Genomic DNA, 23,984 nt, shown 5'->3' with positions numbered 1-23,984 from the left:
ACATTCTTCTCTTTCAACATACGGCAAACAATGTGTATAACGGAACGACACAACCAACATAATTTGCCTTCATGCTTCCTGAGAAAAGATTGTGTTTGTTTGTTAGTGTTACTACTATTCAATAATAAAATTAGTAAAAATGGCAAATTATACAGATTCCATTTCTCACGGCACGGTATTGTTAACGATTACACTAACTGGTTAAATTTGCTCACATTCCTAGGGTCTAACATTCACGCAACAGTTGCAGGCGTAGTTCATCATCCATCGGTACCAGATCACATTCCAGCGTGTCGCGGAAGCTTGAAAGAAATTCAGGCATAACTGCGTCTATGGTAAGGTCCGGTCGCTTAAGCTCGGCGTCCAACGAGGTTACAGATTTACCGGCCAGTCCGCAGGGTACGATGTGTCGGAACCATTCCAGATCAGTATTGCAGTTCAGCGCAAGCCCGTGCGTTGTCACGTACCGACTGGCGTGTATGCCGATGGCACAGATTTTCCTATCCTCGATCCAGACGCCCGTATCGGGAGTGGTTTGTGCCTGCAGGCCGAACCGCCGGCACAGCTCGATAATCGACCGCTCCAGGTGACACACGTACCAACGAACACTAGGTTGGAAAAGCTTCAGATTGAGTATCGGATAGGCAACTAGCTGCCCGGTACCGTGGAACGTGATGAGGCCACCCCGGTTCGTGCGCACGAAGTCGGCCCCTAGTGCTCGCAGGCGGCCTTCCTCGGCCGAATCATAGCCGTGCGTGCGAATCCCAATCGTGTACACTGGATCGTGTTCCGTTGTTATGAGTACATTGCGGCAGCTACTCCACTGCTGCTGCCGGTGTGCGTCTGGAGGATTGTTCGTTTGGTGCACCAAGCTGGCGACGGCACGCTGCAACTGCAGAGCCCGCCGGTAGTCGAGCCTGCCGGCGTGCAGCACGTGCACGAACCGTGTCATCCGTGTGGAAAGCAGCTAATGCTGCCGCTTTGCTGTTTCCTCGTATTCGTGTGCACTTTTGTCAGCTGGCAGTTTGTGGTTTGTGTCCTGTTGAGCGGAGTTTGGTGGCAAACACTTAGCAGGCAACACGTCGATCGATACCGATGGAGTTACTATCAGTTGCTGCTCCAATTGCGCATCCACTTCCTGCTCCGCTAGCTGCTGCTGCTGCTTCTCTGTCAGCTTGAGGTACAGTTGCTGCGTTATCTGTAATAATTAATTGAGAACATCGTTAGACAACAGTAGAAAACAAAAAAACAACAACGCTTGTAATCACAACATTTTACGTTGTCGGTTGACGTTTGATCAGAGAGTGTATGGAGCGAAACAACAAATAAATAAAGCAGTGATATATCTTACATAAACATCCATTGCTGCATACAACTTCTGATCTTCACTCAACGGTAGCACGTCCCATCGGCTCATGCGCACCGCATTGTTTTTGTTGATGCGCTGCCTCAAGACGGCTTGCACAAGCCGCTCCATACTCCACCTACCAGTGGAGTCATGCAGCGTATTGTACCACTGGCCAAGGTCGCAGCATTTAGAAATCAACCGATCTCCGTCCACCTCCGGGAAGTCGCGCGCTAGCTTGCGCATGTCGTTCTTGATGCACACTCCGTGCAGCACCACCCTCGGATGGTAGAGGAGCTCCAGCAGGGCCAAAGGCAGTCGCTTCAGGCACGACAATTGCAGCAGCACGCAGCGGTCGGTGGTGGCACATAGCTGCATCAGCGCTGTTTTACCCGGTCCAGTCCGGAAGCTGAATCGCCACTCCAAATCGAATGCTATCGGTATGCTTGCAGCGGAATCACTCAACTGACTGTGTACCCACTGCAACAGTTGGTGGCAACAGAAGGCTATATCGTGCATGGTGGTGTAGTATTCGATCACACCGTGGTATTCCGCAAACGGAAGATATTCGATCTTCATATCCGGTTGTTTCTCCGCCGATGGAAATGTATAGTTGCTTCGAAGGCGCCGCTTCGGTGGTTCGTCCTTCGGTCCATCGTTGGAATTCGTTTCGAGTGACGGACTCGTCTCCGAGAACGGTGGCTTATTTTCACTGTGATTTTCATCCGTTCGAGATTCTGGCTTCGGTATGGGCTTACGTTGGGCCATCATCCAGAGTGGTAATGTTCTTTTGGACATTTCACTAACCCTATCTTTACTAAAGCAAATGGGTGTTGTACGATATCACTAATCGCTAGTGCTTATGTTTAAATATGTATGACTCAATAGTTGAGGTGAAAAATAACTTACAAAACAATAATTACAATGATTGTGGAACGCAAAATGCACACAAAAACGGTTGCCGACGGCCAGCGTAAAAAGAACTATTGTTTTGCGCCAAAATTCAGTTAAAACAAAAATGACGTAGGACGTCATGAGTCAAGATGCGTATAGATAAGCTATACGTCAAGGTTAATTCGTCAAAAAGAATCGAAATTATTTTATTTCACAATTTATTTCTAAATGTGCACCAAAGTGAACATACAAAAATTAACCATAAGCAAATCGTAACGATTAAAGACTCCAATTGGTAGCCATTTAGTCTCCGGTATCGATATAGACTGCCAAACTGACCAAGGCACACGATTGCTATGACAGCTCCAAATTTCAGTAGGCACTTTTATTTTGTTTTCGTTTTAAAACAGAAACTCTGCCCGATGGAGGCTGGTGGGTGAACAAACCTAGTTAACTTCGATTGCAGTTTTCTTTCGCCAACGACAACGTTTGAGGTGGAAATCACGGTTCGCATTATGCTTTAACAAACATTGGTTTATACATTACATCAATGTGCTGTGTGCGATGTCAGGCTTTTACAGTAAAATGGTAAGGCCCCGATAGGTTGCTATCGATTGGTTTTCGACCATTTGCTTCGGGTGTGTTGCGTAGTTGTTTGTTTGCGCGAAGTAAACAATTATTTGTTTTGTTGTCAACATCTAATGCCAACACCACGGTTTCGGGTAGCATATTGTGTATTTTCCACTGGTCGATGTATCTTCTACAACACCAACATCCGTTTTTCTTCATAAGAACGACATGCAAGTAGTGCGGAAAAAATCTCACAGGCAACCGCAGAAATCCCTAGGGAAAATGGTTAATAGTACTACTATATTATCAATAACAATACAAACAAACCAAAATTACGCGATACGCCATTAATCAATAATGGTTAATTAATTTTATGTGCGTGTTTTCTTTTTCGCCGTAGGCTTTTCTGGATGATACCAACGGAAACACCGTAAGCATTAGCAAACAGTCTGGATCCGGGGAAGATGACGACAACGTCGTCAGCGGGATTGCTTCCAATTCCACCGATTTGGCGTCCATGCTGCACTCGCCGTCGAACGATGACCTTAGTCAGAGCCTTTCTGAATATACGGATGCGGACGAAAGCATATCAGCTCCGACGGAACTGTTGGCGGAAGTAAAAGATATTTTTTCACTCTTTGGCATGCTGGCATTGCTAGTCTAAAATGTGGCTCATTTCATTTGCTTTATTTTACAGTTCCTCTCTGCGATCATGATTCGAGACTACATAAACGCACTGAAATACTGCAAACAAAGTAAGTAACATATCAGCATAGTCGTAGCATATCCTGTTAAAGTTGTCGCTGATATTCAATGTTTGTCCATTCTACAGTACTACAATACGAGCCCAACAATACGACAGCGCGCGACTTTTACCCCCATATCCTGTCCAAAATCAATGAGGTACAAAATCAAGAACTTTCGGGTGAAAGCGATGAGAATTACAACTTCAACTACAGCTCGCCGCTCGCCTCGTTTGCGTCATCGGCGTCGTCGTCCTCGGCACCGTCCCGCTCATCCAGCTCATCTTCATCCTCTTCTGAGTGCGATAACAACGAGCTCGATGAAGTGATTATGGTATGCAGCAGTGAAAGCGACGACTCATCCGAGGCATGTTGCTCGCTACCCGATTCCATATCCATTGCCGGTCATGATGGTGATGGGGAGGATGGCGACGCAGGCCCGGACGAACAAGCCCAGCTGGGTTGGAAACCGGCATTGGCAATAACTTCTCCGGAGCACACCCACTCGTCGCAATCTTTTTCGGGCCGCAGTCTACCTGCAGAGGGCGACGGTGGTGCCCTTGTGGCTGCTTCGCAATCACTCAGCGACAACAACACATCACAATCGTATTCGAGTTTGCTATTGGAGGACGAAGAAAAAGATCTCACACTATCCGATATTTCCAACCTAAACATAGAAGAAGATGAAACTTCAAACGGTAAGGATATATGACGAGTCTTACATATACTTTGTTGTATTTGTCATTTTAATGTTCCTTTACATTTCTAACCTGTTTTCTTCAGATTGTGCAGGTTCAGCGGAACACAGCAGCTCGCCGCAGGATCCGGTGACTAAGGCCTTGGTTGCAAAACCGGTAGCTCATTCAAATCTGGCGTCTGCTTCGGTACTGGCTTCGAAGCTGGTTGCAATGCTGCGCTCGAAAGTAATACCATCGAAGGGTACCAGCAACTGATTTTTCAGAAATAATTCCAACATATAGACTTACTAACTCCCTTCTGAAGCATTGCTTTCATTAGAGGGTTTCAAATGAATATTTAACGCTGTTTATCTCACGTGTGTGTCAGACAGAATTATGTTATTGTCGATAGCATTTTAATGCCCTTTTTTCTAGTCATTGGTATTCTACCATTGCATAGTCTACTTTTAAAGTACAACCAAAGAAAATAGTTTCTACAAACTCTAGTAAATTAAACTGTAAAACCATAACGAAATTTAAGTTTCACAATTAGCGAAATGGTTGCCTAAAATTGGAAAGTGTTTCATGCAGGTTTGGCAGTTATGAGTTAGAACAGTAATTTATTGCCTAACATGCTGACATATTTATATCTTAACAAATAGTTTTGTTGCCCAATGTTACTTACATAGCTTCGGTGATTATGCTTCAAATTCGTCCACTGTCGAAACATTCCTTACGGTACACTCTTTTACGTTCACTACAGAACGAAAAAGAAATTCATTTTCTGATGGCATACGAAAGGAGGACGGCAGCCTTTTGATTTCCAGTTGCGATGAAAATCAATTAGATGAAGGGAACAAAGTAGATCCAATTTAGAGACCTAGATAAATATGGAATGGCAACTGCTGCGAACACGAATCATGGTTTACGTTTCCATCCGATCGTATGAGATCTTTTGATAGACTTACGTACATGCCCTTAACCTTTGCCGGGAAGCAGTGCTAAAGGGCTTGCTGCACCTGGAACGGTAACATTCTGTCAGTGTAGATGATAGAGAACTTAAAGACGAGCGGTGAAAGATATTACAGTATCTGTGTGAACAATATTTTATATTTTTTTTAGAAAAGTAAGAATGCGTATTTGTTCTTGAGAAAAAGAAAAACGATGTTCTTATCATATATTGGACACTAGTCACCATTGTATAACTGAAATAATGGATGGAGATGAATAAAAATTAACAAAATAACAACCTTTTTAGTCGTCGAATGAAAGGCGCTAATAGTTGAGAAATAACGCATAAAATGTTTATTTGTTCTATGTTCTACGGATAATTATATTACTTGCTGCTCTCAGAGTATACAAGATCAGAGCCCGATCAAACGAATATAAATCTTTTATCGTGTGCTTGGGCTTCGTTAAAAGTACCTTTTCTCACCAAAGGATTTCCGGATTCTTTATATTTTTTTAACCAACTCACATGTATATTCAAAGGATTTGGAAAAAGATTAACAAAGAAATTTCGTTAACATCGATTAATTGTATTCGTGTAATTGCATTTTGGATAGTTTGCTTAAAGAATTTAGCATTAGCAAGATGTGCAGGTGAAAATGGCTAACATATTCCTACATGTTTTTCATGCTTAAAACATATGTTTTATGCATATGCAATTGAATTTTTAACCGTTGAGTAGTCTGGGTATACAACATACCCCATGTTCAAGTAGCATTTCTTGCGCACAGAACGTATGACAATGGTTTGTTTACGTCAAGCATATCATCACAACAACACAGCCGGCAAGAGTTGCTGGACTAGTCCAGCTGTTAGCATGTTTAGTGTGATTATAGCAGTTGAAATAATTTGATAAAAGTTGGCAGTAAAGTACACAAATAGTAACCATGATGCGTTCGTGCCAGCTTCATCGTCAGCTCTGCTTTTTCGGCCGGGCCACTACGATCCCCAGCAGATGTGGGACGTTGGTGAGACAAATGCATACACTGCAGCATCGGTCCGCTCCAAATATTTACCGACACGCCGAGGAAGATAGGCTCCTGCTGCGCCAGCTCAACTCCACCGACCTAATCCGACCGACCGTGCTGGCTAGCGGACTGTTCTGGGAGCGGCACCGAAAGGGTGGTTATCAAACCGGCCAGCGCCTGTCCGTCAAGGAGCACATTGTTAACGGGCTGAAAGAGCTGAAGACCGAGCTGGCCCTGTTTCATCAGGAGTGGAAGGAACGGATCGAGAGTGACCCGCTAGTCGTGTTTCGGCCGGGCGAAATTGACATGGTGTTCGGTTTCGAGACCGATAAGGATCTCGACCGCTGGGTAGTAACGACGGATCGCGACCACAACGAGGGCTACTCGACGGCATCGCTAGAGCGTAGTCCAGCTGGACACGGCCTGTTTCATGGTACGCTCGAGTCACGCGTTCCCAAGGACGGCCGTATCAAGCGTGCCGGTTACGCCAACATTAAAAGTCTCCGGGTGCGGGTAAGAAGTGTGGGTCAGTTTGACCAACTACCAACAAATCATTAATTTGTTTTCTTTTCCCCATCCCACAGAAGTCATTCAAACGGGATGCGTTCTACGACTGGAGCCAGTACAACACGCTCGTGCTGAAGGTACGCGGCGATGGCAGATCGTATCTGATCAATCTAGCCGCGGAGGGCTATTACGACATCCTCTGGAACGATATCTACCACTACGTGCTGTACACACGCGGCGGTCCGCACTGGCAGATTGCAAAGATACCGTTCTCGAAATTTTTCCTCGCCTCGAAGGGGCGTGTCCAGGATCAGCAAGGCCCGGTCCCGCTCAACCGGATCACCAACGTCGGCTTCTCCGTTGGATCACGTGGTGGCCACGAGGGTAGCTTTCGGCTCGAGTTCGACTACATCGGTCTCGAGTTTGACCCATCGCACCAGGAAGAATTTGCCTACGAAATGTACCGCCAACCGAAGTACATTGTGGCTACGTAGGCCAGCGTGCTTAGACCACGACCTGTTTCGTAACTAGTGAATGGATCCACCTAACCCCGTTCCATTCTCTCATTTCCTCACCGTAACGTGTAAATAAAGCTAGAACTTGTTTCGTTTATGTGGATTTTTAAATTATTCTCTTTAAAACATCTTTCGCTGTTGCTGTTATACGTTTGGGTAAATAATGCATGGAAAAATGCTTGAAAGTAAAAAGGTAGCGTAAGAATTGACTTCCTCCTACAAGCTCAATTTCAAAATTCTTTTTCTTTCAATGGAAAATTGTACACATTATTTCACATGAATTCCATGTCAAACAATCTAAAAACATGTTTTGTATAGTTATAAACAAAATTATAATAGAAAAAAAAAAAACATTTCACGTGTTCGGGAACATTATCAACGGAAAAACGGGTTAATCGGTGTTGGAAAATGACTGGTTGACCGTGGACAGTGTGGTGGGGTCAAATGGGAGCGGTGCATGCTTTCATCGTTTGGCGGGCAATTTGGTTTCAACGCTACGACTTCTTGCGCAGTATTTTGTAGGTGTCCTTGTTGGTGAGGTAGCTGGCGGCCGCTGCGATGGTGGTGAACCCGGTCGCATACCATAGCCCATGAAGATAGGCGTGATCGACGTAGCCAAAGATGGGTGCTCCTAGCGTCACGGCGACCGTGACGAGCTGAACGGCAGTGTTAAGTTTGCTGACGAAGGTCGGCGCTAGCTGGGCGGTTGCGTGCGTCACGTCAAAGTACCGCGAGAGGGTGCGCTACATGGAAAAGTTTTGAGAAGGTTTAAATAGTAGGATATCACACATTTTGGGTTGCGTTTTTTTTTTCTTACCGGCTGTGGTAGACTGATGTAACGAATGACAAAACCGGCCCCGATGAGAAACACATCGCGGAAGAGAATCATCATCGTTAGCCAGAGCGGTAGCAGGTCGATGTAGCTCATGGCGATGACGAGCGAGCCTACCAGCACCTTGTCGGCCATCGGATCGAGAAACGAGCCGAGCCGGCTGGCCTGGTTGGGCCAGTGGCGAGCTATCAACCCGTCTGCTAGATCGGTGAGGCCCGCCACAATCAGCATGCCCATTGCCACCCGGAAGTCCCCCTGCACGATCACGTACCCCAGGTAGGGCGAGGCTACGATGCGTCCGATGCACAGCAAATTCGGTATGGTAGCCACATTCTCCCGCTCGATAACCTCCTCGACGCGCTCCTTCACCTTGTCTTTGCGCTCGCGGATGTCACGAACCAGACCATCTCGCTTCTCCTGCAGCAGCTGCTTGTTCTTCTCCAGGACGTTTTGCAGCAGCTCTGTGCCTTCGACGGATTCGACGGCTAAGCCGCGGGACTGTTTCTTTTTCAGGTCGGACGTATACCATCGCTGTTGGGCGTAGGTCGTCGCACTCGCTTTGCTGCCTCCAGCGTTCGTATGCCCATACCATGCGACCGTGTCGTTCGGCTTCCTCAACGATCCCGCGGATCTGCACCGGCCGGTGGAACAATTACGACCAATATTCCACCGTCCATTACCACCGGTTGATTGGTGGTAAGCCTGACAAAGCAACTGTGGAAGTGTGCGAAACCATTTTGCTTCTGAATACAGTACGATCGTGCCTAACGATCCACCTGCTGCCCCTGTCAGCAGTGCGTGGTTAGTGAGTACGTTAAGAAGCATCGTTTCTTATTTCGATGCACGGCTGGCAACGTAAGTTCGGATTCTTATTAAGACCGGCCCTTGCTTTAGCGGACAGATGACCACCGTATCCAAGCTGTGATTTTTCTGACGGTGGTTGGGGGCACCGACGATGCTTTTTCAACTCTAAGCGGAACGTTTTTGATCGTAACACTGCGATCGGCGACAGTAGCTGAGAGTGGCCACGAGAGACACCATTTCTACCACTCCAAAATTGTAATGCACCGGCTGCACCAATCAGCCGGGGAATAGTTTACTGATTAAAAAAAATAAAACTGCAGCAGTCAAACTAATTACTTGCTTTGTTGCGGTATCGTCCTCGCGAGATCGGCAATGTTTTTATTATGACGACGATATTTATGTAATTTGCACGGTGCGTTAAGAGGAGGTCAGTTCATCGCCCTGCCACTGTGGGCATATTTTTAAAAAACATAGATAAATTTGAGTTCGATAACATGGGCTCGAAGAAATGAAAGTATCATCAGTGGTAAGGAATTTTAGAAAAAAATGCTGAAATTCCGTTTGGTTTCACGGACATCGAAGTAATTTTAGCTGGAAACTTACCTGTTTTCAATATACCTTGGTTATTTCTCTGATTTGACACAAGCAATCCGAATTCATTGAATACCGGGCGTTCATGCAGGACAATGAGTTCATCGCTGTCAGAGATAATCCCGGCGAAAAGAAATCAAAAAAGTTTCGTTCAATTTTAAATGCAACGGTACATTTACAACATTTTTACAATTTTAAAATTTCATAAAATACGCTCGGAGAAGAACTAGGAAGTCAATGATCTTAGAGTACCTGCAGCATTGCATTGAACCTGGCATTACGGTCTAAATTAAAGTAAAAACTTAATGCACTTTTTAGGGGTAGACTCCTACTGCATGTGTAGCTTTTACATGCATATGATATTTGAACGAGAAGATTCTAAAGCACAAGTGTGAAGTACATTGTATATATTATTGCTTTATTTCAATGGAAGTTTTCTACAATTGATATCTCTTTCCTAAACTCACTAAAATAAGTCCGTTAGATTACATACTGTACGCATGATCAAGTTGAGAACAAACTTGACAAAGTGTTTTTGGTCAATGCACAATTATCCTGTTGTTTTAGGTGTGTCAATGTGTGTGTTCGTGTCTGGGTTTAACATATGTATACATTTTTATTAGCTTTAGCTATGCAATGAGTTATTTTGCTGGACTTTTTTTTCGCTACAAATAACGTTCAAAGTTGCGAACAGGCGCTAGCAATCTTTCTCCGCGTCCAGTTGCGATTAGCTTGCATTAAACTCGCATATTAAAAACGAACTAGTGACATGAGATCACTTAGACTAATTGCAAGATAATGCAATGGAAAGCATTGCTCGTGTCTGGTAGCATCTTAAGGAAGCAAACGGTACGGTACTCAGAGATTTGTTAAACTTCAGTTTCGAAAAGTTATGCCGTTGTGGCGACCCAGGCGGAAGGGCTCGGGCAACAAATTGTCTAATTTTATTTAACGTTCGCTTCGCTGGTGTGGTCGAGTTTCAAGTAGGAATATTCTATATCAAAGAATTGCTCGATATCGTTCACCGAAAGCATTGTACAGCTTAATTGATTTCGTGTTAGTAGTTCGACTGCTTGCTGCGTCCTTTCATTTCTGTCGTTCCCCTTTGCGACCGTCACATTTTCGCATCGTTCCCGTGCGAATCGAGCACCGATATCCAGAGCCGGACACTTGTTTTTTTTTTGTTAACCTATTAAACACTTTAAAGCGTGAAAAATATAATATCACATTGCACAGCAGTGTTGTAATGGATTTGGTTTTTATTTTGCGTTTCGTTCATCATTTCGAAATAAAGAAGAAATCAATGGTTGCAGAGGTGTCTGTGATCATGGGGATATCACCGTTAGATGGTACAAGATCCAGAATCAGCTAGCACTCTCTTAGGGGTTTGTCTATTGTCACCTCAATCGGTACATGCTTAGCTGCAGGGCTACGCTACCGACTACAATAAATTGCTCGCTCTCTACTACATATATCGCTAATAAAGCTTTGATTTCAGAAAGTATGGAGTACGGTTATACCTAATGGTGTGAAGCGGTGCACGTGCGTTAGCTTTGCGTTGAATGAAGGCGCCGTAAACTAATTTGATCTGTGAGAATCTCTTCGTTTCCTGGTATATGCTAGGATCTGTGGTTTTGGTTTTTAGATATTTGTTTATCGGCATGCATGGAAACAAAACCTCATCGGTAAACGCATATCCTAGCAAGAAGTGAATCCAAGTTACAAAACAACCGGAAGGCAGAGCTCAACGCGAATGGAAGGATGCGTGCAGCCGGATAGTCACGACAACGTAATGATCACAGATACTGTTTTTTTTTTGTTCCAATGCCGTTGAGGATCGCAAAATAAGTAACTCAGAACCCTGCCTGCCGATGTCGCATGGAGAGTGTCGGTAGTAGAGGGGAAGGTTCGTCGCAATGAAACACACTACTTCCTGATTTGCTGCACCTCGCGTCTTGGTATCCTTACGACTAGAGCAATAGGGAAATTAATACTTAAACAGCCTTTCGTAAATAGTTCTAAGTAGAGTGAGTGAATGGAAAACTAAGCCTTTTTTTATACAAATAAAAACAAATGGGCTAGCCGGGCATACATTGCGTGGGTGGCGGGGGCTCGTTTTGCTGCCAGTTTCAAATTGCCGGTGTCCTTAGCCTAAGATTGTACAAAAGCATCGGCTGCCATATTAGGAAAGCTGGTTCGATCCGGAACAGAACGATGCCAGAACGAAGTAATGACGTTGAGGAAACAGCACAACTGTTCGAAAAGGCTCGCGAACGCTATGGCAGAGATGGCCGGTTGGGCCGGTACTTCCTGCAACTGCCAGACCCTACAACCCTGATCAAGCTGATTTCGCTCTGGTAGCAGCGGATGACTAAAGTATTTTAAAAATATACGCTTACAGTGCATGCATCCAAGTGTACATAATTAACTAGAATTGTCTCATTTTCATCTATCTACCGGTAAAGAAGATTTAATAGGAATACTAGCCGACCCATAAACTAGCGGGTGCCTTTTTAAGACAGGTATTTTCGTACAAAGCAATTGAGCTCCAGGTTGAGGCCTTTTGGGGATCGGAGGTGGAGCGGATCTAGTCGCGCCAGTGTGCTACTATGTGTTCTCCGCTGCTCTCCGGGTTGCCACACGCTTCGCCTGTGGAAGAATACTCAGGGGTTTGGGCGAGTTTGAGTTGGAGATGAGGTGGTGCTGGAGCTAGAGTTATGCTTGTTGTAGGCGCCAGGTGTTGCAGCTCCATGCAGCTGTGATGTTCGTCCCCAACGCAGCACGTCCCATATGTGCTCCGAAGAGGGTTAATTGTTGGCTGGTACTCATATAATAAGGGAAGCCTCGGTATGTCCCGAACGTGTTTGCCATTGCTTGGAACCGTGTGTTATAGATTGTTCGTTTGCCTCTCTTGTCTTTAAGTTACTGTGTTCGGGTAAGGTACACGCCAGAATGTACGATACACCACGTTAAGTTACATAGTAGTACCTCGCTTAGCGAGAAATTTTGCTATAAGAGTTGGTTCTACGGGGCCTTTATTACTCGGCCGCCTTGGAATATCCCAAGCAGCTAGCCCTCAATGCTCGTGGCCATTGGCTCCGAAAGGGTGCATCCTTTTCTATCTGATATCTTAAAGTGACCACGAGAGTCAGAAACGATAAGAATTGCTATAGTTTCTAAACTCGCCTAACATTTTTCATTCCTACCGGTGGTGCTATAATGATGCCTGCCAATTTCACAATAGTACAATGCCAAACATTGACCACTCGCTGCAACCATGGACACTCGCTTGGAGGAAGGGGAAATCCTACTCCAATCCTGTCTTTTTGTTGTTGTTCATTTTGTGTTTGTTTGCTTTGTTTTGTCGGAGGAGATTTAATTTCTAGATTCTTCGGTAGTTAGATATGGTAACGGTAAGAAAACGTCATGTTTGAATTAATTAGTTTTACAATAATAGTGGACATTACTGGCTTGCTTGTAGCTGCCGCTTGCCGAACGAACTCCGCACCCGATAGTCGAGGTAGGACCGTTAGTTTAGCTTGCCTAGTTTTGTTTCGCTTTTTTTTTTTTTGTTACCATTCGATTCCGACCGACTTCCACCCTATCGCTCGTTCAGCGTTGCCAGTATCCCTACATCTTTTCCATGGTTTCCCTACGTGCTTTGTTTCGGACGACGACGGGTCTCTAATTAGTTTTAGCGAAGGCGCTGTAAAACAATTGGGATAGTATCATCTCCACCTGCCGGCGAAATGGATGCAACAAAGCCTGCCAAGCGTGCAGGCGTGGCCTTCCGCAAGGATGATCCGTCGCCGGCGCCGGCCGGAAGTGCTCGTACGCAGTCGCAGCTGGTACACCGTTGGGCTTGTGGCGCAAGTCATAGCTCGAGATGGGACGCGTTGATGGAGTCTATGTTCACCGTGGACGTGTAGTTGAGTCCGCCGCATTCTGCCCGTTGCATCCACTCGATGTCACGTATGGTAGCCTGCAAATGGGAAGGTTGATGTGATCAATGCCTGAAGTAGGGAGCCTCCGACCGGTCTGTTTGGGTTTTAAGATTCTGTCTAAGAACTAAAACATACAATCGTAATCCCTTACATCTACAACCTCCAGTAAAATGTTCTTTATCTCTAACGTCCAGGAACCTCTACCTCTACATTTAGCTGTTTGGTCAAAGGTCAGAACATACACTTTTCATCTAAATCCTGTATCCAGAATTTCCATCAAACAGTTGGTTTTGGAATTCTTACAAAGATCTAGAACATAGAGTATTTTTCTCTAGCTTCCAGAATATCCAACAAAACCTTGTTCTTAGGATTCTGGCTAACGTCTAGAACATAAAAACTTTTTCTCCTGCTTCCGGAATCTCCTACAAAACGTTAGGCTTAGTATTGTGGCTAACGTCTAGAGCATAACAGCTTTTTCTCTTGCTTCCAGTACCTCCCACAAAACGTTGGATATGGCTACTTGACAAAGGTCTAGAAAATATAAACTATTTCTCTTGTAGACGCCACTACGAAACATTCGATTTTGCATTCTGACTAACGTTTAGAACATACACTCTTTATCTCTTCCACCTACCAGAAACTTCTACATAACTTCTTGCCATAACCAACACATGGATTGCGCTTTTTCAACCGTCACAAAACAGTACTAATGAAATTAATTCCCCTTGCCCCACTTCCGGTGCAGTCAGCGGTAGTAGGAAGAAGGAACCCTGTGTGTGTCGGTTGTAAAAGTGGCATGCAAGGACATGTGTGGTCAGTGCAGGCCATTTTGCCACACGAAACCCATCCCCCCAGAGAGGCACCTTGAAAGTCGGCGTGCAAGGTGAGGTCCTATCGATCGTGGTTTGGGTTTGGGAGAGTGTCGGCCGACTGTACCTACCTGGTGCATGGAGTAGACGGCCACCACCACCAGCACGTGCATGATGTTATGCGAGTTCAGATAGATGTCCACACTTCCGGGAAACCACTTCTCGGGTATATGCATCGCTCCAATCACTCCGCCCACGGCCGAGACGGCGTCCTGCTCGCCAGGTTGTTGGGTTGATCGTCGGTTGTTCGGTCCACCATCGTCGTCCCGATGGTAAAGAGAAAGAAAAAAAGAATCGACAAGAACAAAACTGTTATGACTCGGCGGTAGCGAATAATAAACCCCTCTTGTTTTTCCTACATTGCACGGCACGCGTGGCGATGCACAAAAAACCCGCTGGTTGGGATGCAACCGGTTCGACGGATTTGCGTCCTTGTAGCGCGGCTGGGTTTGGGTGTGGGTCTGTGGAACGGTTTGTCCGTTCGCGCGAAGTCATAGAAATTGCGGCACGTGTGGAAAAATCCGAACGCAAGCGCGAGCGACCCGGAGACCCCAGCGGAAAACGGTGGCTGGTCGGGCGGGTGAAGCTCACTCATGGCCAACCGTGTACAACCGGGGTGCAACGTTGGTTGCATTGAGGCCGTTCGTTGGGCTTCCACCCTTCTCCCTTTGCCATAAGTTCTCGGTGCGTTCTGCTCCGTCCACCATCAGGATATGGTGACAGATGACTGCAAGGTTGACTGATGCACGGTTATTGGATTCGGTGGGTGGCGCCGGTCACCTCTATCGATTACTTCCGTCCGTCCACTCCCGTGCACTCGCCATTACCCCAACCCCATTTTCGGTTGCGTCCACTTGAGCGCCTCGAGTGCGATTACGCTCGTTACTAATTTATGGTTTTTCAATATCCACGCGCGGCAAATAAGGTAAGGTGAGGCAATATGCACCCTTTTGGAACGAATATTACACATTCATTTCACGCAGTCTATTGTCGAAAGCTTTCGCCAAACCGCTTCAGACCAATCCCCTAGCATCTCTTATATACTTCATTTCTTCAAGTGTTACGATACATTACATTTTTATAAGAGCACTCTATTCTACGCTGCTTTTTAATTATTATGGTAAAATGGCCCACATTGACGCTGTGGACCGCACCACGTCAAATACAATTTAATTAGGACTATTTTGGTAGTTTTCTAGCACCTAGAATACAAAACCAAAGTGAAAATTCCAAGCAATATAGTTAAAATGGTTTCCAACACCAACGAAAATTCGTTTTGTTGTAAAGAATTTTTTATCAATATGATATGCATATGAGATGTCTAACATTTTATATTGGTGAGGAAGAAAAATATGTTTTGAAAGTCTAACTTCGGCTGTCTTAGCTTCAATTCTTAAATCTTACATGATTTCAGGCTTAATTTATATAATTCTATTATAAATTCATGTTGACCAGTGAAATTCAAGTAAAATGTATTAACATATGCCATCGGGTAATATATTTTAGGAGTGTCTAATTGAGCACAAAATATGCCATTTACCTCGGGAAGGTACACCTTGTCCCACATTCCCCTACCGGGACTCCATTACGCTGTGCACACTCTGTCAGCTTTGATTGGATTGTGCACCCGATGCGGACAACAGTAGGCTTTGGTAGGAGCCGGGAGGGTTTTAATGCTCAAGCGACCCTTTGGCGTACGTTGGACAACATTTTCCACCACCCTCTCCTTCATTCCAGACTAGCGGCATTACCACCATCATTAGTATTTATTATTTACACCATCCATCCACTAGGGGTGTGCCCTGCACCCCCCCCCCCCTCGACAACCACCTTTCCCGTCCCATAGTGGACCTTTTTGTAGCAGCTAGTAGATCAAACGTAAAAATGTGCTTGTTGGTTTTTTATTAAAACTGTAAACTAAATGTTTTTTTCCCCATTTTTCTTTTTTAACAAGCGCGACAACGGACCAGATCGATATCGCAGTACGATGGAGACACCCAGTACTTCACCTCGACCGATGGAGGCACCCAGTGGTTTTTAAAAATTAAAACCTTTTTTTTAATTCTGTTGATGTTTCGATCGCAGTTAGCATATTGAGACGGAAAACGAAAACAAAACAATTGAAGCCATTTTCCAGTTGCAAACGTACATGGGCCAAGCTGGACGAGCAGAAGAATAAAAACAAAAGAAATATATAGTAGGAGAGGGGGAGGGGGTAGTGGATACACGATAAATGGGACACGCGGTGGGTGGCTGATACAAAATTAATTCATTTTCACTCTTCACCGAAGTCCGTTGGCACGTACGTTCGTACCTATGAGCGCATTACACCCAAACAAAGGCACACTCACACACACACACACACACACACTCAATATTTAATGGTTGAGGCTACACAAATTGAATTGCTATGCAATTAAATTCGAATTACTAATCATTTAGGGCACCGCACGGGGAAGGGAGGTCACGAAACTAATCGAAGTCGGTGATAATATGTATGTAAAATGTGATCCACTCAGATTGTGGGGGGAGGGTGGAAAAGAGAGTATGGTGGGTAGGGAAGGAGGAGAGATGGGGGTTTTAAATTTCATTTGCCACGTTTGGAGCGATAATAAGTAAGCTGGTTCGACAGGATACTGAAGAACGGCAGTAGAAAGAGAGAAACACAACAGAGTCTAAACATAAACATAAACACGTACCTGCAGGAAGACGTGGGTGAGTGAGGAAGGATTTCCACCGCCGAGCTTGGAGATTCGCAGCAAGGTGAGTATGATCCGCATGCTGAACGGCAGCAGAAAACAGAGCCTCCGCTGCCAGGGCGATGAAGCCGTCATCGCCTGAGGAGCCGCGTTTCCGGTGGGGGGCGGTGCGCGGAACGGAACGGAAAGGGCGAAGTTAAAATAAATCAGCTCATGACGGGCTCGAGCCGACCGATCATGAGATGATTCCAGCCAGCTCGCCCGGCGGGCCCCGCACTACATCGTACAACTCGCACGCAACAAACACGTACCTTATACAGGCCCCAAATGCACAGCAGTGAGTAGGATATAATGAGTAGCCATTTCAGTGGTGAGCTCAGGCAGTACACCGTCGCCGTTACCATCGGTAACGCTCCTGCGGACGAAAAAGATACCATAGAAACGCCGTCAAAAAGGCCATCCTCTGTTCGCGTTCCAGTGGACAACACTACTCGGCGAAGCCGCACGAGCCATTAGGTGTAAACGCTGCAGGCACTCGATTTCTCGAAGGCGACTTCAAAACTACTAACATTATACTTTGTTATTTACTATATGTCATATGCGCTATAGACTATTAGAAAACAAGACATTGGCTATATTCACTATAAAAACTTGTTTAGCATTGAACGAAAACGAAACCTAATCGAAAGATTGGCATGTGAATGTTTTTACACTAGAATACAACAGCTGTCAATTTGACCGTTTTTAAGTTTTCTTTTTGGTTTTAATAGTTTGAAATATGTTTACATTCGGAAATAACTCTATTCATGGAGCCTAAAAGTACATATATAAATGTTCTTTTAATACTGGACGGTTTTTTTTATGGATTGGATGGATTTTTGATAGCAAAATGTGAAACTATTTATAAAATATGAGTTTGGCTACACGATAGCAAATAAATGTACAAAACGGCAACTGTTTACGGATCGGATAGATCTTTAAAATAGAAGATTTTGTAGCACTTTGAATAAACGGGGGTCAATTTGACCCGCAATTCGAACATGGCGTCCTGCAGCAATCTATTCTAGTGTTAATTAGCTTGACATCGAGAGAGTTCCTTCTAGAGATAACGTTAAGCTTGTTGTTCAACACAAGCAGTCCCACACCGCCTTGTGTATGTCATCAGAGTGCTATAATGGAAAGTATTATGTTTGGGGTTTTGATTTCAATAATGGACCTCACATATGGCACAGATGATGAGGGGGTTAGTTCAGAAGGGAGCAAGGAAAGTAAGCTGTGAGTTAGTTCATACCAATTTGAGTTTGAGCACAATCACAGGCGAGGAACACACTGTTATGGTACCGGTTTGTCTGCCACGGCCACGGTAGGGTTGTGCTTCTGCTCAAACACAGGACACAGATGGGTTATACCAGCGCCCTACGAGAAGTAACGCACAGTAACGCTTCTGAGGGGAGAAGGAGCGGCAAAAGAGTGGGAGGTTGAGGTGGATGGCAGATTGGGAAGGAATAGGAGAAGGAGCAGGAGGAGCGAAGAGGTAAATCCACATGTTCGGCCATGTTGGTGCTTACCGAAGCTCTGGCTGATCCAGATGCCGAGCATGTCCAGCTGCAGCAGACGATAGTAGATGCCCTCGCCGTTCTCCAGGTTCATGAACAGGTGATAGACGAAGCTACCGCACCACGGTGCAACGGAACCGACCAGATGACACCACGACAGAAAGCGATAGTCTTTCTCCCATGGCATCATTGCCGGCACTGTTGCGAGGATGTAAACAATTGGAATGCCTTACGGGTATTGGCGGCGTTGCACGACGACAGGTTGACAGGTTGTGCCGCGGGAAATGCGAGACACCGAGAACGAGATTCAAGAAAAAAAATGGGAAGGCGAAAGGTTAGAGGAGAAGTAGAAATTACCGCCATTTAACTAGCATCGAAATCGAAGGCTGCAGCATCCCTTTCGAGCGCGAAACGTACGGAATGTAAACATTGGGTCCGGGACGTGAACAAGCGACGCACGACCGGGTAGACCAGGTAACACGGATGGGATGTTCCACAAATAGTGTGACATTCAAGTTACCGCGCGTCGTCAAATTCCACACTTTGAAGGCAAGGTCTAAGTGAACTAGCATGTAAACACGCTTTGGTTAGCTGTAATTGATCGGTTGCTGTCGATGTTGGTTGAGTGGCGGAGGAGTTGAGCAGCGTTGGGTTTGATTGTAGAGTTGATCGAAGGCGTTTGATGGGGGAGTTCCGGGACCTGGTCTACTGTCATCACTCGAAGAACTCGTTTCGCCGAAGATTAGGCTCCGGAGGTGGAGGTACTTACCGTGTGTGAGAATATTGATGGTTTCGTTGTGCACGTAGAACAGACTGCTGAGGCAACCCTTGACACCCTGCAGAGGCCTGTAGCCGGTCAGCACGTACGGGTTGAACTGCAGGTGCTGCGGCATATCCTTCCACTCGAGCAGGTCGGCCGGCGGTGTCAGCATCCGCTGGACCTGCTTCACCAGCGTGGGCTGCGGCGTGTCCGCTGGCTGGCTGCAGGCTGAGGGCTGGGGACTGTCGGCGGCTGACGGTGACGCAACTGTGTCCGGGGCCATCGCCACCGGTTCCACCGCTGGCGGCTCCACGGTGTTTGGCGTGTTGGAAGAGCTTCTGAAGCTGGAGGTCTGGCGTCTCCCGTGACGTACTTCCGGTGTGCTGGCTGGAGAATCTGACCACTATAGCAGAGGGTTCCCCACGACTCGCATACGCGGGTATCCTAGCGAACCCTAGGAACTGTACACTGAGGCACGGCCGTACGCGCTCGCTGGCTGCCGTTCGGAGTGCAACTGTCGCACGCGGCCGGACCTGATATCCTGCACACCAGCGCCGGAGCAGTGGTAAACCCGCGTCGAGCGTTCTAGATCGCCGCCGCCAGCAGCATGCGCCACCGAGTGGGCGATGCCGTAAGCACCAGCACAAGGCAGAGAGCGGCAGAGCCGTGCCCGCACTCCGGGTTCGGCCTCGGACACTGCCTCTCCGGGTATCTCCGGGGCGCAAGGGGTACGAGATTACGGCCTGCCGACCGCTTCCAAACGGCGCCGTTCTCAGCTCAGACACCGAATGCACCCGCACCTGGCTAGTCCCTGGTAGTAGTGGCTGTCAGCCCCGAGCACCAGCATCAGTAGTAGCCAGTGTTAGTAGCTGCGGCTGCTGCCATTAGTAGCACAAAACGGTAGTACTCTCACCGGTCACACTCGCTGTTCGCTCCTTTCTCTTTTATATCCCCTTTGCTCTGTCTCACTCTCTCTCTTTTTCTCTCGTGCTAGTTGGTTCTCTCGTCTAAGCGCGTCTCCTCGTGCCGCCGTCGCACGTCGCGTCCCGGAGGCGTTACTGCTTCCCGACGAATGCCGCCACCTGCATGTTTATTTATGTAATCGAATGTGAGATATTCCTGCGTACCGAACGAACAAATAGAGGGCAATATGCTCGCGTTGTTAGCTGCAAACGGATGAATACCACATCATTGCAACCCTTTCCCCTTGCGCAAAAAAAAAAAAAAAAATACCGGCCCCGCGGTCAGCTGTGGGGCCGCCGTCAACCATCATCAGTTTCTAAATCATTCCAACACCGGCTGTCGGGGGTTCGCACCCCGAGTAACACGCTCCTGGAGCGATTAACGTTGCAGATTGACACAATCAGCGGTGTTTGGGGTTCGCACAGGAAATATAAATAAGATTGCAAGTTTGTTTTGCAAAACCAGGGTTAGTCAACCCCTTTGCAATCCAGCTCGCAGGGCGTTGTAAAAAAAAAAGAAAACGGAATTTGCTCCAACTTTCAACAATGTTATTTCTACGACACACAAACCATTTCAGGTCCTCGCTGTACAGTGCGCTGTATTTGGAGTTTCGAACAAGCATGCGGAGCAGTAAAAGCTGTGACATGTCTTTCCCACAGCTTCCCCGAGTCCAGCTTCCCCGTTCCGCTGCACCCCGTTCGGACTCGCGGAAAAATACCGAACTGAAGCCCACTGTTGACATTAAAAGTCCGTTGCATGCACTCCCATTTAGCAACGTTACACACGCGCTCGTAAATGGGGTGGCGAATATCTGGGACAACCACACTGGTTCCAAAACCCCTTCGCCCAAACCCGCTTCCTTCCCAACCCGATACTCTCGCCCGCCCTTTCGGCAGATGGCGATGATTCAGCGAGCCGTCGGGTGCCTTTTCGGGAAGGCACGACGGTTTTAAAATAGATCCGAAACCGACGACGACGACGTTCCGACCACGGATTGCAGTTTTTTTTTTGGTTGCTTCTTTTGAGTCGCAGTGCGTGTGTGTGTGTGTGTGTGTGTGTGGTCCGCGTGTTCCCGAAAGGACAGCGAACAGGTCAGCGCGAATTTTGGCCACCGCACGCGGCGAACGGCTTTTCGCCGTGGTTTGCTCTGACGACAATGAGTGTCTTCGCGTGTGTATGTGTATAACGAAGGTGACAGGACGTGGCAGAAGGGACACACAGGTGGCGGTGGCGAGGACATCATTTCGCTCACGTGTTCACGATGCACAACGCACGCTCGCGTGTGTAATGGAACCTACTGGCGATGTCACCGCAGGGCACCGCGGTGCTCTGCCCATGACATTACGTACCTGAGTACCACGCAACAAAACCCAATTGTCTATATCGACGACGGTGCTCCTCGGGGCGGGACGGGGTTTTATTTTTACCTGCACGTTTCCAATTGTTTTAGTTCAACTTTTGAGCGGAATCTACGTCAAACGGCGGAAGCACGCACGTTTCACACTCAAGGCGTACTCCGATGGAAGGTAGCGCCGAGCGGCGTATGAGGAAGTCCCAGCAAGGCCTAGGACGCTGGCAAAATATTGAACCATCCAATCCTTTGCCGTCACGCCGCTCGGTGTGCTTTTGGGGTTTGGCAGGTATGTTGATTTGATTTGGGATGGGTCGATTAAACAGCACTCGCTAGCTTTTACATAACGCGTTGCAATGCTGAGGCTGCTTACCATTTATTTATGCGCAATCGAAACCGATTCAGAACCCCAGGGGGGTCCTCGCGCGGAACACTGGTTTTGGGCCAACGAATGATTTGAATATTGTGATGAGTTTGCCTTGACTCCTTGAGTAACTAAATCTTTCAAGCACAACTGTGGTAAACAATGTAGTAGGAGTTTAACTAGGGAAGTCTCTTGTTAGGCTTCCTGGAGGGTTTGTATCGCACACACACTCACACCGCAAGGCTGCCAGCTATATAACGCCTAGAATCCTATATGCTGATGTTTGGAATTGGTCGCTGTCGGAAACCATGTTGGTTCGACGTAAGAATCGCTAGCTCCCCAGTGACGTCCCCTTCGATTCCCGGAACCCAACCCACGAGTCGCAACGTCGATGGTGAAGTGTGCAGCGAAAGTTTACAAGGTTTCTGGTGGTGGTTTTCACAACACATAATTACACCACATGTGCCAACCGCTCCGCAGACGTTTCCCCCTTGTACGACCGGGCGGAAGTGCAGGAGCGTAACCGGGATACCTCCTATGCTTTGCTTTCCCCTCTCCTCCCCCCCTCACCTACCGTGGGGTCGTATTTTCCATCCGCCGGAGGGCGATTGTGTTTCCGATGGAAAGTGTGTGTGTGTGTGTGTGGGTGTGTGTGTTTTTCTCCCGAATCGAAGCGAATCGCTTGCGGCTCTTGGGTTGCTGATGGGGGCAATTCTTTAGAGTTTGCTCTTTTGACACCCCACCGCACCACAGCTCCTGGTTGGGAGTTCGACCATTGTGCACGTGCTGCGGACGAACATACATACACACACACACACACACACACGCACACTGGTTCGGTCGCGGTGCGCACTACCCAAGAGCTACCAACCTCTACAAAGGGTTGTGTGATAGTAGTACCCTCTCTTGTCACGCCATACCGCTTCCTTGCTATCCTCTCCAGGACTCTCGGAAGGGTGTTTAATAGCGTGCCGTGTACAGAGGTTACCGACCACTTCCTATCGGTCGTCGGTCCCTTCCTGGGCAATGAGGAAGAGTCCTGCTGCCAAGGAGGCAAAGTCAGCAAACCACGATTGGTGCCACCTCCCGTATTGTCCCTCGAGTAGTACTCTTAGTACTCCCTGCAGTTAGAGTGGTGCTGGACCTTTCTTGTTCAGGTGCTCGGTAGAGTTCTAAGGGTCAGCTCGTGAGCTCGGTTCAAACCAACCAACCAACCGGGTAGCGAGTTCTGGTGCTGGTGCTGGCACTATTCGGCGTCCCTGGTGTACCGTTCACACAAACACACACATACACGCACACACACGCAACACGGACGTACACGTACACAAACACAGACACACGCACGCATACGCAACCGACAGCACTGGACCATGCGACGGACGATAGCACACTGGATCCCCGATGGTCGGCAACCCTGTCTGCCGTGACGACGACGACGACGACGACGACGAGTAGAATCTGCACTAACCGTGTGTGTGTGTTTGTGTTCGCCGCGTGTGCGCCTGCCAGGCCGTCGAAAGAGATTTTCACCAATTTCCGCGCACCACCCGCCATCCCGTGCATCCCGTGCATCCCGCCATCCCGTCGCCGGCAGGATCTATTTTGCTCGCGAGCACATGTCGGCACGAGAGCGCCGATCTCAATGTTCTGTTCCCACGATAACCTCCCGAAACTCTCCCATTTTCCGACCTTTTTCGCGCTCGGCTTTCTGGCGAGAACCAAGGCAAGGCAGGAACGGTTTTTCCATCTGCAATGGTATTGTTTGCCTTTCCTTACTCTCACCGCGGTGACTCCCTCGCACGTACCACCTTTCGGCGATTCCTCGATGTTCTCCCCCCTCCCCATCAGCTCCAAGGAACACGTGAGACGGAAAAACCTGGCTGCGGCCGCTTTTCACCGGCTTGAGAAAAGCGCGGCTTTCGGCTCCTTCGGCACGCGCATGATCGCTTCGCATTTTCCCACTCTTGCTAGAGCGCGCTTTTCCTGCTGCTTTTCCATTTCCTCTCTCTCTCTCACTGTTGGTG

At 47.2% G+C, this 23,984-nt stretch overlaps 6 protein-coding genes across 8 annotated transcripts; 2 read left to right on the top strand and 4 right to left on the bottom strand.

Annotated features, from left to right (window-relative positions):
* Positions 1-15: 15 nt before the first annotated feature.
* Positions 16-1,097, bottom strand: LOC131291468 (putative lipoyltransferase 2, mitochondrial). The gene has a single exon (XM_058320685.1). The coding sequence runs from the start codon at positions 950-952 to the stop codon at positions 227-229; it is 726 nt and encodes a 241-aa protein (XP_058176668.1). The 5' UTR covers positions 953-1,097; the 3' UTR covers positions 16-226.
* LOC131291467 (3'-5' exonuclease) lies at positions 968-2,235 on the bottom strand. Its single transcript, XM_058320684.1, has 2 exons — positions 1,352-2,235; positions 968-1,198 (listed from the first exon to the last, which is right to left on the bottom strand). Exons 1-2 carry the CDS (start codon positions 2,141-2,143, stop codon positions 968-970), a joined length of 1,023 nt encoding a protein of 340 aa, XP_058176667.1. The 5' UTR covers positions 2,144-2,235.
* Positions 2,236-2,671: 436 nt separating this feature from the next.
* Positions 2,672-5,463, top strand: LOC131290716 (serine-rich adhesin for platelets). Of its 2 annotated transcripts, XM_058319883.1 has the most exons (6): positions 2,672-2,827; positions 3,210-3,425; positions 3,507-3,564; positions 3,642-4,013; positions 4,095-4,250; positions 4,336-5,463. In XM_058319883.1, exons 1-6 carry the CDS (start codon positions 2,804-2,806, stop codon positions 4,503-4,505), a joined length of 996 nt encoding a protein of 331 aa, XP_058175866.1. In that variant the 5' UTR covers positions 2,672-2,803; the 3' UTR covers positions 4,506-5,463. The 2 variants fall into 2 exon arrangements, with proteins under 2 accessions (XP_058175866.1, XP_058175865.1); XM_058319882.1 differs by having other exon boundaries at positions 3,642-4,250.
* Positions 5,464-6,076: 613 nt separating this feature from the next.
* On the top strand, positions 6,077-7,297 carry LOC131290864 (complex I intermediate-associated protein 30, mitochondrial). Of its 2 annotated transcripts, none has more exons than XM_058320050.1 (2): positions 6,077-6,718; positions 6,793-7,297. In XM_058320050.1, exons 1-2 carry the CDS (start codon positions 6,125-6,127, stop codon positions 7,204-7,206), a joined length of 1,008 nt encoding a protein of 335 aa, XP_058176033.1. In that variant the 5' UTR covers positions 6,077-6,124; the 3' UTR covers positions 7,207-7,297. The 2 variants fall into 2 exon arrangements, with proteins under 2 accessions (XP_058176033.1, XP_058176032.1); XM_058320049.1 differs by having other exon boundaries at positions 6,790-7,297.
* Positions 7,298-7,692: 395 nt separating this feature from the next.
* LOC131290783 (probable cardiolipin synthase (CMP-forming)) lies at positions 7,693-8,947 on the bottom strand. Its single transcript, XM_058319957.1, has 2 exons — positions 8,045-8,947; positions 7,693-7,970 (listed from the first exon to the last, which is right to left on the bottom strand). The coding sequence occupies exons 1-2, from the start codon at positions 8,882-8,884 to the stop codon at positions 7,722-7,724; spliced, it is 1,089 nt and encodes a 362-aa protein (XP_058175940.1). The 5' UTR covers positions 8,885-8,947; the 3' UTR covers positions 7,693-7,721.
* A 4,149-nt stretch (positions 8,948-13,096) lies between these two features.
* On the bottom strand, positions 13,097-19,565 carry LOC131291202 (progestin and adipoQ receptor family member 4). Its single transcript, XM_058320393.1, has 6 exons — positions 19,292-19,565; positions 18,535-18,750; positions 17,278-17,381; positions 16,967-17,104; positions 14,339-14,479; positions 13,097-13,436 (listed from the first exon to the last, which is right to left on the bottom strand). The coding sequence occupies exons 1-6, from the start codon at positions 19,563-19,565 to the stop codon at positions 13,329-13,331; spliced, it is 981 nt and encodes a 326-aa protein (XP_058176376.1). The 3' UTR covers positions 13,097-13,328.
* Positions 19,566-23,984: the final 4,419 nt, after the last annotated feature.

This window comes from Anopheles ziemanni, chromosome X (assembly GCF_943734765.1).
Source record: "Anopheles ziemanni chromosome X, idAnoZiCoDA_A2_x.2, whole genome shotgun sequence".
In the NCBI taxonomy this organism is placed as follows: Eukaryota; Metazoa; Arthropoda; class Insecta; order Diptera; family Culicidae; genus Anopheles; species Anopheles ziemanni.
Note: the sequence above shows the minus strand (reverse complement) of the source record. Positions and strands in the feature narration are given on the sequence as shown.

What these genes read in the sequence shown, in the direction of transcription:
- LOC131291468 (XM_058320685.1), bottom strand. Translation starts at nt 952, where the DNA reads ATGACACGGTTCGTGCACGTGCTGCACGCCGGCAGGCTCGACTACCGG.
- LOC131291467 (XM_058320684.1), bottom strand. Translation starts at nt 2,143, where the DNA reads ATGTCCAAAAGAACATTACCACTCTGGATGATGGCCCAACGTAAGCCC. An exon ending in ATGCAGCAATGGATGTTTAT is followed by an intron (nt 1,199 to 1,351) that starts GTAAGATATATC and finishes TAATTATTACAG; the next exon opens with ATAACGCAGCAACTGTACCT.
- LOC131290716 (XM_058319882.1), top strand. Translation starts at nt 2,804, where the DNA reads ATGTCAGGCTTTTACAGTAAAATG. An exon ending in ACTGAAATACTGCAAACAAA is followed by an intron (nt 3,565 to 3,641) that starts GTAAGTAACATA and finishes TCCATTCTACAG; the next exon opens with TACTACAATACGAGCCCAAC. An exon ending in AGAAGATGAAACTTCAAACG is followed by an intron (nt 4,251 to 4,335) that starts GTAAGGATATAT and finishes TGTTTTCTTCAG; the next exon opens with ATTGTGCAGGTTCAGCGGAA.
- LOC131290864 (XM_058320049.1), top strand. Translation starts at nt 6,125, where the DNA reads ATGATGCGTTCGTGCCAGCTTCATCGTCAGCTCTGCTTTTTCGGCCGG. An exon ending in TTAAAAGTCTCCGGGTGCGG is followed by an intron (nt 6,719 to 6,789) that starts GTAAGAAGTGTG and finishes CCCATCCCACAG; the next exon opens with AAGTCATTCAAACGGGATGC.
- LOC131290783 (XM_058319957.1), bottom strand. Translation starts at nt 8,884, where the DNA reads ATGCTTCTTAACGTACTCACTAACCACGCACTGCTGACAGGGGCAGCA. An exon ending in ACATCAGTCTACCACAGCCG is followed by an intron (nt 7,971 to 8,044) that starts GTAAGAAAAAAA and finishes TTTTCCATGTAG; the next exon opens with CGCACCCTCTCGCGGTACTT.
- LOC131291202 (XM_058320393.1), bottom strand. Translation starts at nt 19,565, where the DNA reads ATGGCCCCGGACACAGTTGCGTCACCGTCAGCCGCCGACAGTCCCCAG. An exon ending in CATCAATATTCTCACACACG is followed by an intron (nt 18,751 to 19,291) that starts GTAAGTACCTCC and finishes AATACCCGTAAG; the next exon opens with GCATTCCAATTGTTTACATC. An exon ending in CTGGATCAGCCAGAGCTTCG is followed by an intron (nt 17,382 to 18,534) that starts GTAAGCACCAAC and finishes TTTCGTCCGCAG; the next exon opens with GAGCGTTACCGATGGTAACG.